The sequence below is a fragment of the Giraffa tippelskirchi genome, chromosome 4 (genome assembly GCF_054371585.1).
Source record: "Giraffa tippelskirchi isolate mGirTip1 chromosome 4, T2T-mGirTip1v1.2.pri, whole genome shotgun sequence".
Classification (NCBI taxonomy): Eukaryota; Metazoa; Chordata; class Mammalia; order Artiodactyla; family Giraffidae; genus Giraffa; species Giraffa tippelskirchi.
The window spans coordinates 33,740,241-33,753,777 of record NC_137278.1 but is presented as its reverse complement, the minus strand read 5'-3'; the positions used below and the strand labels follow the sequence as shown (position 1 = coordinate 33,753,777).

General features: G+C 38.8%; 1 protein-coding gene across 1 annotated transcript in view; it reads right to left on the bottom strand.

Annotated features, from left to right (window-relative positions):
• BABAM2 (BRISC and BRCA1 A complex member 2) overlaps positions 1–13,537 on the bottom strand; it is a 408,503-nt gene that overhangs the window by 191,868 nt on the left and 203,098 nt on the right. Inside the window, exon 7 of the mRNA XM_081484262.1 lies at positions 6,049–6,158. Within this exon, the coding sequence (XP_081340388.1) occupies positions 6,049–6,158 (110 nt within the window). The remainder of the gene's footprint in view (positions 1–6,048; positions 6,159–13,537) is intronic.

The window sequence follows — 13,537 nt, the reverse complement described above, 5'->3', positions numbered from 1 at the left end:
CCATATGGTAACTCTTACATGTGGAATCTAAAATATGACACAAATGAAACTATCTATGAAACAGAAACAGATTCATGGACATAGAGAACAGCCTTGTGGTTGCCAAAGGGGAGGAGGTTGGGGGAGGGATAGAGTAGGAAGTTGGGGTTAGCAGATATAAGCTATTATATACGGAATGGATGAAAAAAACAAGGTCCTACTATATAGCACAGGGAACTATATTTAATATCCTATGGTAAAACACAATAGAATACAAAAAAGAATGTGTGTGTGTGTGTGTGTGTATAACTGTGTCTCTTTGCTGTATAGCAGAAATTAATACAACATTGTAAATCAACTATACGTGTGTGTTAGTCGTTCAGTCGTGCCCGACTCTTTGCGACCCCATGGACTGCAGCCCACGAGGCTCCTCTGTCCATGGGATTTTCCAGGCAAGGATACTGGAGTGGGTTGCCATTTCCTTCTCCAGGGGATCTTCCTGACCCAGGGATCGAACCTGGGTCTCCAGCACTGCAGGCAGATTCTTTACCATCTCAGCTATGAGGGAAGCTATACTTCAATTAAACAAAATGAAAGCCAGGAATATTACCATGAAGATTAGATGGGATGATAAATTATAAAGCAACTTGAACATTTCAAAACACTAAACAAATACATTTTTATTGCTACAGTATTACCATATCTAATCTCTAGAAAAGCCACGTTGCACTGGCAGAGCCATACTTTCCAAAGTTTTCCAAAGTCTCCGCCTCAACAAGTTGATTGGAACTGTGATCTCCTTCTCTTTCCCTGAAGTCTTTCAGTAGTTAATGTCTTTTCTTGGGTGTTTGTATAACTCGAGAAGCACTAACAGAACATCAACCATGAGTCAAACACTATAGTAGGCACTTTCATATCCCCTTGGAGTGGATGAAACTGAAGCTTAAGATGTATCTCCCTTTACAGAAGACGAAATGAGGCTCATAATGGTTAAAGTATCTTGAGCAAGACTGCCAAGTATCTTAGCAAGTGGAGGAACAGAGGGCTTCTCATGCCGAGTCTTATTGTGCTATTTCTACACACAAGTTGGAACTTGCCATATTTGTTCTGATCTCCCTTACTGATTATATGCAAACTAAGGGCATAAAAGCCATATCTCATTTTTCTTGATATTCTCTGAAGCATCTAGTAAAGGACCTTATACTGGGTCACTTTTCAATGTGTTTTTGTTGCCTGAAAGAATGAATGCATGGATATTTGCAGGCACACAGGCCTCACTAATGGTGAATGTCTGTGGGCTGGTAAGCTTTGAGTATTTATTTCCAAGGCGGGACTGTAACTCAACAACACAAAGTTCTAAAAACAAATTCTGTACTTGTGAAAGATGCCACCTGGTCCGCCTCAGGGGCTGAAGTCCTCTTTTTATGCACAGAATGGGAACAGCACAGGGAGTGACTAGCTGGTTTTCTTCAAACCACTCCCACTAACCCGCTGCAGCCAAGGACAGGGCCACACCTTTTGGGGAAGAGAACTGTGCAGCCTCTGCTGCCATTTGACCTCTGGTGCCACCGCTGGAACTGCCACAGTCTGGGGCGGAGGTGAAGACAAGGAAGGATTCGTGCCAGCTCTGATGACGTAACCCTACGATTCCAGCTTTTCTGCCAGGAAAAAAAGGCAATTGGTTTGGAATCTAGTTTTTCACCCCCCTTCTCCTGTTATTCAACCAAAATCTACTTTACATAACTGACCATTAGCTTTGCTTGCATCCTTACCACTTTTTTTTTTTTAATTTAAATGAACATTACTTAGCGTCTAATCCAACTGATTGGCTTGGGTTCCTTTGAAAACCAATGTATGGACCTTGAAATACGCACATTTTATAAAAGTCCCTTGTTGGAGAAGAACACAAAGTTCTCAGAACCTTTTACTCTGCAAGCCATATACATAACACAGCAAGAGACCAGAAAACAACAAGAAACATCTAAACATCTATAGTGTTTAGAAACATCTAAACACTATATAGGCGTTCAGTCAGTCATGCGTCCCAGCACTGCTAGAAACACCAGACAACCGTTCCAGGACAGATTTCTGAAGTGAGACTGCATTGCAGAGCTTCATAGATTATAATACACTGGGGAGTTTTCTACCCGGTGTCTCTGACAGATGTTCTCTTTTGTGGAACCCTCTAATTTGGGGGCATTTGGTATCCATCTCCCTAGAAATCTTTAGGGTAAAATAAATTTATCCCTCTTCCTATAAGTGACGACAAGACCCCAGAGTAGCCTTTTCCTATTTTTGAGACTACTAATGGTAGCACAGTGCCCTTGCCTACTGCATGGACTAGCTGGGGCAGAGACATTACATCAGCCAGACTAAAACAGGGTATTTCCCAGGCTCAAGATAGCTTTCCATGCCTTGAAAAGTCTTTTATCAAATTTTACCTACTGTGGATCAGGCTGTCGATCTCCAGGGCTTCTGCCTGTCAAATAAAGTGCATGGGACTTGGGACTTCCTAGAAAGAGCAACAGCAGAAGCCAAAAAGTGTGCAAGCCTGAGCTAGGGCAAGCGTCTGGCATCGGCTTTGGGCGGGTCCACGTAGGATGCTTTTCCCATGACTCCTGAAAGAACTCTCCAAGTCTGACTCTATAATCAATGCCTCAACAGTTAAAAGTTGACAGGACTGTATGAAACACACAAACGAGAGTTTAACACAATATCAAAGATAGTGGCAACCTCTCTTCACTCAGTTCCTAAAATCTATCCCATAATCTTGACTTTAGTGAAATGACATTACTTCTTTTCTATGCTCTGAACTCTATAAGAGTCAGGCAAAGATACGAATGACTTTAGCAACTATGTAAGCCCTTAGAAGATCATACCACAATTTGACCACTTTCCATTTTAACCTTTCTCTAAAAGCTCATTTTTACAACTTTTACTCAAGGATATAAGAACATTTGGTCATTTTCTTTGGTATTATACATTCTATTAAGGGAACTTGTATTAAACAGTAAAAACGTACAATCTCTTGATGCATTTTCACATTTTCTTCTGAAAATTACTTACTGCCCTAGAACACTGTCAATTATTTACTACTTTTTGATATTATTTACCCTGCACTGCATTTGAAAAAGCATTAAAGGAATGAAAAGACTTGCTCCTTGCCCATGAGTTGCTTGCGATATAGATAAAAGATGAAAAAAAAAAAAAAGCACAACACTAAATCTATGGTGTGCAGACTTTAAGAGTGATATAAGTTTAGTGTTGTAAGAACTCAGAGGAAGGCTAGATTAATTTTGCTCAGGGAAAATGGGTGGTAGATGCCATTTTTCAAAAAGTCTTAGAAAATGTATAATATTTCAACACAAAGACAGCATTAGAGAAGGACATTTTACATGGATGTAACAGTTTTAGTAAAGGCACAGAGGCAAGAGAGTACATGTGAATGTAGAAAACTTCAAGTGAAGGAGTCCAGCTGAAGGACAGGCTACATGGGGAGAAATGACAGGAAACTGATCTGGAAAAGTAAGCTGTGGCCAGTTCTTAACATAAAAGGGACGGGGGCGGGGATGTAGAAGGCTAGATTTTAGAAATAGGAAATCACTTTTAAAATATACCCTTTACTAATAATTTTTCCCACCATATCTTTGATTTTTACAGTGAGAAATATTTTATTAGCAAGTTTATTTACAAACTAGGAGCAGTCACTTCAAAGAAAAATAATGTAAATGCTGGCAAATTCTTGGCTGCAGCTTAACTGATAATATTTTTATTACCTATACCTTGTGATTGTTTTACAACTCTCTTTTCTCATCATCAAAATACCTTCTTAGTTTAATGCATTCTGTATGTACTGAGTGGCTACTCTGGAACTAGTATTTGCTCACATGTTTACTCATCCTCTCCTTTTCTGCCCCAATCTGTCCTACTAACCACTCAGTCAGTCAGTCATTCTTCTCCTGTAAACTATATCAATAATAATAACATTACTAGCTCCAACTTGCTATAGTGACAGGCACTGCAATTAATGCTTTATGAACAGTATTTAATATAATCCTCAAAACAAAACTATGAAAAAGGTATGATTACCCCTATTTTGCAGATAAGGCAACAAATTCAGAGATGTTAACTATTTTGCCAGTTGGTAAGTGACAGAATCCAGGTTTAAATCATATATGCTTGACTCCAGAACCCTTGCCTGTTACCATTTCACTGTATTATCTCCAGTACCCTTTGGCCTCTTACTGCTATGGTTCAGTATTTTCAATTAAAAATTAAAAGATTCATTGAGTGACTGCTACTTTAAGATCCTGTTCCAGGTATTGTCAGAGGTATATAAATAGATGAGAGAATGCCTGTGGGTTATTAATGCTCATAATCTTCCATATTTGAGTATAAAGAGCCATGCCTTTTATCAGTGTGTAAGATGGTATGTCCATGACTCATGAATTAAGAGCAACTAAGGGGGGGGCGGTGAAAAGAGCTTGGTATATGAATGTGGATGGTGACCACATCTCAGACAGAAATCAGCCAACCCTGACTAGATGACTTACAGAGAATTTTAATAATACATTTCAAGCAGAGTCTGTAAAAACTCTCTCTGCTGATGAAAAATCTGTCCTGTCAGAAGTTCCCAACCAAATCTGCTTACAATCCATTTTCAATGAACCTCAACTTCCTTTGAAGTAGAATAAGCTACTAAAGCATTTTAGCCAACAATAAGCACATTGTAAGGCTAGTGCTTATAAAATTCATTACTGATGAACAAAGTTACTGAGTTAAAACACAAACGTAGCATCAAACTACAGGTACCACATAGTCTGAATGTTGTGTACAGAACTATTTCAATGCAAAAACGTAATTCAAACATGTCATCTTTTTAAGCTACCTGCTTCTAACATTCCCTTCACTAACTTCTGAATAAGTTAATACTGTCAGGATACTGGTCACATTTTTACAAACAATGAAAAGAGTTATGAATACACAAGAAATTGAGTAGGATGCTGTTCAGCAGTCCTCTTTAAGGTAACCATACATGTTGTTGTTTAGTCGCTAAGTCATGTCTTACTCTTTTGTGATACTATGGACTATAGCACATCAGACTCCTCTGTCCATGGGATTCTCCAAGCAAGAATACTAGAGTGGGTTGCCATTTCCTTCTCCAGGCCAGCTTCCTGACCCAGGGATTGAACCCGGGTCTCCTGCATTGCAGACAGATTCTTTACCAACTGAGCCACCAGGGAAACCCTAGGGGACATCAGTTCAGTTCAGTTGCTCAGTCGTGTCCGACTCTTTGCGACCCCATGGACTGCCAGGGGACATAGGGCTAACCTATTAGTCTGGCAAGCAGGGCTCCATCCTCAGAGTTGCTATCTGGAGGGGAGGCAGACGGGTTAACCCGTATGCTCTAACTGTTCAGGTGCACTCTGCTAGGGATGCAGAGGAGTGCTTCAGGAGCTCATACTAGCGGCACCAGCCCCAGAGTTGGGATTCCCAGTCCCAAGCAGCCTCCCTCCTGCTGTCTGGAATGCTCTCCCCTGGCTGAAAGATCCGCCCCCACCACGTCTGCATGGCTCCCTCTCTCCACTAGTCAGTGCATGCATGCCAAGTCACTTCAGTTTTATCTGTCTCTGCAACCCTATGGACTGTAGCCCACCAGGCTCCTCTGTCCACGGGATTCTCCAGGCAAGAATACTGGAGTGGGTTGACATTCCCTTCTCCAGGGGATCTTCCCAACCCTACTTGGCAGGCGGATTCTTTACCACTGAGCCATCAGGGGAAGCCCAACCACACATACCCAGGGACATTCGTAAGAAGTCACAATTTTGGACCCAGGCACAGTATTCACATCACAAACTGCACAGTTAAGTCTTATCCAAAGATCACTATGGCAAATACTGTCTATATTTAATCTGGAATCTAAATGCTGAATACAATTCATTTTAAGAAAACAAAAGTTAATAAAGAGAAACCATTTTAAGAATTTAAGACTGCCAAAAGAAGTAGCAATCACGTCTCATTAACAAGAAGAATAATCAGGCTACATAAAATTATGACACCGATACTTACTGTTCAATTCGGGGTGACAAGTACAGCTTAGGGTACACTTGAGTGGCTTCAGTGTCCTCAAAACTGACAGAAAGGAGGGCCACATCTTCTCCTGGGTCTTCATTCACATCCTTAAACAGTTAGTGAAAAACACAATGTCATTAGTACTTGCTCTCTAACATTTTTCTGGTGACCAGCTTACTGTCTGCCAGCAATGAGGCCAGAAGTGTGGGTCACCTGGATTCGAGGTTTGAGACTCCATACATGCTTTGTCACATATCTAGTGACTCTTTACTAGTGACAGCTTTCAAACATTCTGATCAAACTCCACCACAGTAATAAAAAGACCCCCACCAATCTTTCAGTTGTTCCCACATTCCAAGAAGGGAAAAGTGAATCTGGTGTTAATAAAGGATTAGACAAAAACATAGTTAAGTTACAGTAAACATGCTGCTAGCAAGATATATAATGTCTTATAATTTATATAATACATACAAATGGCTTAAAATTTACTTTTCCTAGGAAGAAGATACATTATAAACATGATTTATATCACCAGAAAACAACAAAATCTTAAAATACCCTAGGAATTTCATTATATCTATCTTGATAATATACTGTAAGTTATTTAAATAGTAAACATTGCCAAGAAACATATTACTATGAAGTGTGCCACTGTACATGTAAATGGCAGGGTGTTACATACATATCTGCTTAAGCAAAATGATCATGGATGATTCATATGTTAACCACAAGACATATGTATTTTAAAAGTCTAGTTATAAGAATGTTATAAGACAAAAACAAAGAAACATTGAGAGGTTGAACTGATAATGATAAAGGTAAACTTACTGTAATTTATAATTAAAAACAAGAATAGCAACAATCAAATGTCATAATCAACTCAAGCCAACACTGATGATATACTAAATTGTCCTGAATTAAAACTGTGGGACTTACCACTATGTGAATGTACTTTACAATCACTGCCAAGCACTGAGTATTTGGCAGACTTCTGAAGCAAATACCGAATTAGAATAAATTTTCATAGCATGGTGATTTCAATTTGAGAATAGAAAATTTTAATAACCCTTAACAATTTATTTCTGGTTGGTAAGTAGCTACAGAGGCTTCCCTGTTGGCTCAGGCAGTAAAGAATCCGCCTGCAATGTGGGAGACCGGGTTCAATCAGGAAGATCCCCTGAAGAAGGGAAAGGCAATCCACTCCAGTATTCTTGCCTGGAGAATCCCATGGATGGAGAATGGTGGACTACAGTCCATGAGGTCACAAAAAGTCGGACACGACTGAGAGACTCTCAGACACACACACACAAATGGCTCCAAGTCAAATACAAGTTTTTAAGAAACTTAATAGAATTGCACATTTTTCACACTAAGGCATTGCTAAGAGCCAATCCACATTTCTAAATCAGATCACACGTTCTCAGCAGACATCCTAGGAGGGTCCCAACCAAGACTTTAAGAGTCACTGCCTGTGATACTTGGGAATCTCAGACATGATGTCCTTCCTTTGGTCTAAAACAGGTCTCAGCCCAGCTTCTCCTGCATCTTAAGAAGCTGGTCCTCACACTCACCTGCTTACCTCTAGCATCTTTGGTCTCCTTGCTCTGCCTTCTACTGTGTCTACAGGATGCACAACTGTGGCAAGTATACACAGGGACAAGGACTGGAAGTCTCTCCCATCTTAAAATATAAAAAATTTTTAAAGAAAGAAAAGAAATCATGTTGGTCTCTGCTTAGTTCCCTGGGTTATCTCTCACATCTCTCCTCCTCCGCTGCATAGACTGCTGCTGAAAGAGTGGTCCACACTCCCTGTCTCACTCCCTCCCCTCTTCTTAACCTCCCCTTAGCCCGCTCTAGTAGCCTTCTGACCCTACTTCCTACCAGGACAGCCACTAAAGACAACAAATGCCTCTAGGTCGCCATCTTACTTTATCTCTAAACAGTATTTGACACGGAATTCTCTCTCCTCTGAAAACGTTCCTTCTTGCTTCTAAGAAACTATATGTTCCCGGTCTTCTCTTGTCTCTTTGGCCACTTCCCCCTCTCTTTTCTTCCTCTCTTTTTTAACTTCTCAATTGTTTTTTTCATTTTACATTACAAAATTCAGGCTTGTTGTAACAAGTCAAACAATACAGAAGTTTTTTGTTGTTGTTTTAAAAAGGCATTTCCATCCTTGCTTTTCAAGGTAACCAATAGTAACTGTGTATGTGGCCTTAAACAGCTTTTTCTATGATCATAAAAACATGCACACACTTGCATATAAATAACTCTTTTACTGTGTGTTCTGTTTTCCCTAATAAGAGTCCCATTATACACAGGACTCTACCACTGCTTTCTAAATAGTCACATAATATTTCACGTCATGGATTTATTTTGTATTTAACCATTCCCCTAGCAACAGACATTCAGGTTGCCTGTAGTTCTCAGCAACTTGATAGTGCTGCATTAAGTATCTTTGGATAAATACCCTTTAGTAGTGGGACTTCTATTCCTTAGGAGATAACGAAAACTCAGCTTGCTGGGTCAAAGGCTATAAACATTTTACATTTTAATAGATTGTTTTTCTAAAAATTCTGCAGCAATACACATTTGGGCCCATGAATTTGCACCAGTATGAGAAAGAGTCTCTTTCCGTTCATCCTGAGTAACTGGATGATACTGGCTGTTTCTCTTTCATTTGACATTGGCAATCTGATAGCTGGAAAATTGTACCTCAATTTAGATTCAATGAATAAAGCAGGGCAATTTTTTTTTACTTGTTTATAGATAATTTACATTTCTCCTATAAACTTTCCCATCAAATCTTTTGCCCATTTTGCTTAAAGGTTTTTGGACTTTGTTGTTGTTGTTTATTAGATTTATGAACCCTTGTCTATCCCATGTATTATAAATATTTTCTCTTTTTGGCTTCTGACTTTGGGGGCTCTTCTGACATCAGAAGAAAATTGAGAATTCTATAGGGTTAAATCTGGCTAATAACTCAGAGGTTGTTTAACCATTTTCCTAGTTTTTCATCTAACACTGTTACAATTTTATTTTTACATGTAGATTTGCAATGTATGTATATCTGGTCTATATCTTTAGGTGGGATGACAGAGGAAGTACGTACAAGGAACAAGTAGTACAGTGCCTGGAACACAGAAACCACTCAATGTCTGCTGAATGGATAAATCAATAAACAATTTAATGCTAATTCCTAACCCTTTTCTTCCACACCTAGTGATTTTATAAAAGTTGCTGTCACCAGTGATGTCTGGAAACTAAGTACTGGTTCCTGGCTCCTGTCCTCTCCCCCACCTTCCCTCCACAGTAAACCAAATTCCCCAGAACTAGTGGTTTTAAAAGGAAAGCCAAGATTGGGAGTCGGAGTTTATCTATCACTTTTTACTCTTTTATAGATGAGAAAGAATCCAACTTTGCATGTTCCTTTCTGTAAAGTAAGGATAGAAAATTTTAAAATACTTATAGCCTCAGCAAATAGAAACTATGTAATTATATGATTCTAAAACTCATAAAATATCTAAAATAAGGGTGAAGCTGAGCTTGAAAAAAATTCACATTCAGAGAAACAAATTCATTTTATAATCTAAGTGCAAAAGTAGTTCCCTTTGGAGTTAGGGTAGTCACCTTCAGAAAGACAATAAAAAAAGAACTAACACTGAACTGACTTTCAGATACTTTTGCCCACCAACTGAGTTTCCTTGTTAAAGGTCTCTGACTACAAGTCACAGAACTCTGTTAAAATTAAAAAAAAAACACTGAAAAAAACAGGGTCCACTAAAAATCCTTTTAATTAACAGCTTCATTCCATATGCCTATGAATAACCTATAATTATTTCTCTTTCCTGCTTTTGAACTTTGCATTTCACTACTATTTAAGCAAAGAACAGAAATGCTCAGAGACAGTCCTCCAAACAACTGGAATGACCCTGGTTTACATAATCAACATTTATTATCTGGCATCCTGCAAAAAGTACATGAAACATTAGTCTGAGTATGAAAATAGCTATTTCTAGGAGCTCCTTTTATGAACTTCTTTAATATGATTTATTCCCCTTGGTGCGGCACATGAGTTTTCCCTGAGTTGGTATTTGATTTCTAATGGATACGTAAGTTTGACTTTGAGAGCTTAAATAAGCCCAAAGAGTTCCAAAAATACAAATCTACACAGTGCTGCTTCCAGTTTCTGCAACTCTAACAGGCTTGTACATGTGTTCGTTCCCATCTGGGAAATTACAAAAGAGGCTCTTGTACCATGGTTCTTAGAAGCTAACATTACAGATGATTATTGTAACCACTAATGGCAGCATTTGGAAAACAGGGGGTGGTAACAGTGTAGTAGGGGAAATTTTAAAATGTACAAGTATACATTTCGAGGGCTTCCTATCTGCGCCATTTGAAACTGCAGCAGACTAAAATGGGGGGGGGGGGCAATGCCAAATCTGCTAAAGCTGAAACAAAAATACTGCCTCACACCTTTACAGAAGCATATCAGGCACTGATATGCATATGGCGAGGCACTCATGGCTGTGATATTTTGCTGAGAATTATCAGTGGATTTGGCATGGCACTTGGTTATAGCAGAAAGGGCTTCCTGTGGCTTGCAGTGAATAGTCACTAGATGATGAGTTCCTTGCAGGCTGGGAGTTTTTCCTGTTCATTTTTGTATCCCCAGTGTCTGGAACATAGTAAATATATAGCAAATTGGTTGAAAAAAAACTGAATTAGCACAGGAATGACTGTAAGAGTGAGTAAATGATGGAGTTAAACAGAAAATGCTTTCTGTTACAAAGATTCTCAATATTTATCTCTTCCGTGCCTTAAATCTACAACTAGTTCAGATTTTATCAAAGAAAACTCAAATCTGAACCATATATAAGTGAAGGATATACTGACCAATAAAAGTTAACACTCTGCTTAGGTTATAATGGTTTATTTATACATCTTTTCTCCATTGAGGCTCACTGCAATATCAAAAGGGTATAAAAGAGACAATAATTAGCCCTGTACAAGTACAAGGTTAGCCAAGTATAATTTATCATTATGCTGTACATTTCTGACATGCTAATTTTCCAAATGAGGAAAGCAGCCATTAAAGGAGCCCCTATATGTTGATCCTATATGTAGGATCAAATCATCAATTAATTAGTTGCTGATAGAAAATATTAGCTGGACAATATATATTACAAACCACATGTCACATAGGAAGACTGTAAAAAAAAAAATTGCATTTCTCAATTTAAAAAGTTTTACAATAAAACTATAACCATTACTAGTAAAACTAGTTTGTGGACATAAAGACTATAAAGAAGCTATTATCCTGTCTGTCAAAAACAGAGTAAGAACTATTTTGAGTTATATTTAAAATTATATTAAATAAGACCCAGGATTAATCATGATTCCTAGGGTGACTAAAAACTATGTCTGAGTAAGCACCTCATTATACAAAAGGCATGAGTTTTTAAAAAGATATAACCAAATTAAAAATTTCCAAAACAGAACCTTATTTTAAAATATACTAAATGAAGTTTGTACTCTAGAGGTCCCAGAATTTTGACAGTATAGATTTGTCATCAGATTACATAAATTTAGGTTTTTCCAAGTCAAGTTTTTTCAAGCAAGAGAATGAGACTCTCATGATGTTACCATCATTTAACAAGCATGCAACAAAGTAAGTAAAATATATAGTATGTTACAAATACTATGGAGGAAAATTAAAGCTGGAGAAAAGGATAAAGTGTGAGGAGGGAACAGAAGTTTCAAGAGTGGTCAAGACAGCTTATGGAGACTCAGCAGTGGCCTCTCATTACTTGAGACAGGAGATTTACAATAACATGTCCTCTAGACTCACTGTTATATATCAGTATAAGAAGCCACAGTTAAAATTTGAATTGTATTCTACTAGCATTAAGACATGACAAAAAGGGACTTCCCTAGTGGTCCAGGGGTTAAGACTCCATTTTGCAATGAAGAGGGTACAGGTTCAATCCCTGGTCAGGGAACTAAGATCCCACATGCTCCAGGGCAACTGAGCCCGAGGGTCGAGGGCTGCAACTAGAGAGTCTATGCACCTCAACTAGAGAGTTGGTGCAGAGCAACAAAAGATCCCTCATGATGGAAGGAAGATCCTGTCTGCCACAACTAAGATTCAATGAAGTCAAAAAAAGGCATTAAGCAAAAGAAATATTGTCACCCTGCTTATTTAACTTATATGCAGAGTACAGCATGTGAAATGTTGGGCTGGATGAAACACAAGCTGGAATCAAGATTGCCTGGAGAAAAATCAATAACCTCAGATATGCTGATGATGAAAAAGAAAAGGAAAGATAAACCCATTTGAATGCAGAGTTCCAAAGAATAGCAAGGAGAGATAAGAAAGCCTTCCTCAGCAATCAATGCAAAGAAATAGAGGAAAACAATAGAATGGGAAAGACTAGAGATCCCTTCAAGAAAATTAGAGATACCAAGGGAACATTTCATGCAAAGATGGGCTCAATAAAGGACAGAAATGGTAGGGACCTAACAGAAGCAGAAGATATTAACAACAGGTGGCAAGAATACACAGAAGAACTGTACAAAAAAGATCTTCACGACCCAGATAATCACGATGGTGTGATCACTCACCTAGAGCCAGACATCCTGGAATGTGAAGTCAAGTGGGCCTTAGGAAGCATCACTAGGAACAAAGCTAGTGGAGGTGATGGAATTCCAGTTGAGCTATTTCAAATCCTGAAAGATGATGCTGTGAAAGTGCTGCACTCAATATGCCAGCAAATTTGGAAAACTCAGCAGTGGCCACAGGACTGGAAAAGGTCAGTTTTCATTCCAATCCCAAAGAAAGGCAATGCCAAAGAATGCTCAAACTACTGCACAATTGCACTCATCTCACAAGCTAGTAAAGTAATGCTCAAAATTCTCCAAGCCAGGCTTCAGCAATACGCGAACCGTGAACTTCCAGATGTTCAAGCTAGTTTTAGAAAAGGCAGAGGAACCAGAGATCAAATTGCCAACTTCCGCTGGGTCACTGAAAAGCAACAGAGTTCCAGAATAACATCTATTTCTGCTTTATTGACTATGCCAAAACCTTTGACTGTGTGGATCACAATAAACTGTGGAAAATTCTGAAAGAGATGGGAATATTAGACCACCTGACCTGCCTCATGAGAAATCTGTATGCAGGTCAGGAAGCAACAGTTGGAATTGGACATGGAACAACAGACTGGTTCCAAATAGGAAAAGGAGTACATCAAGGCTGTATATTGTCACCCTGCTTATTTAACATATGCAGAGTACATCATGAAAAACGCTGGGCTGGAGGAAGCACAAGCTGGAATCAAGATTGCTGGGAGAAATATCGATAACCTCAGATATGCAGATGACACCACCCTTATGCAGAAAGTGAAGAACTAAAGAGCCTCTTGATGAAAGTGAAAGAGGAGAGTGAAGAAGTTGGCTTAAAGCTCAACATTCAGAAAACTAAGATCAT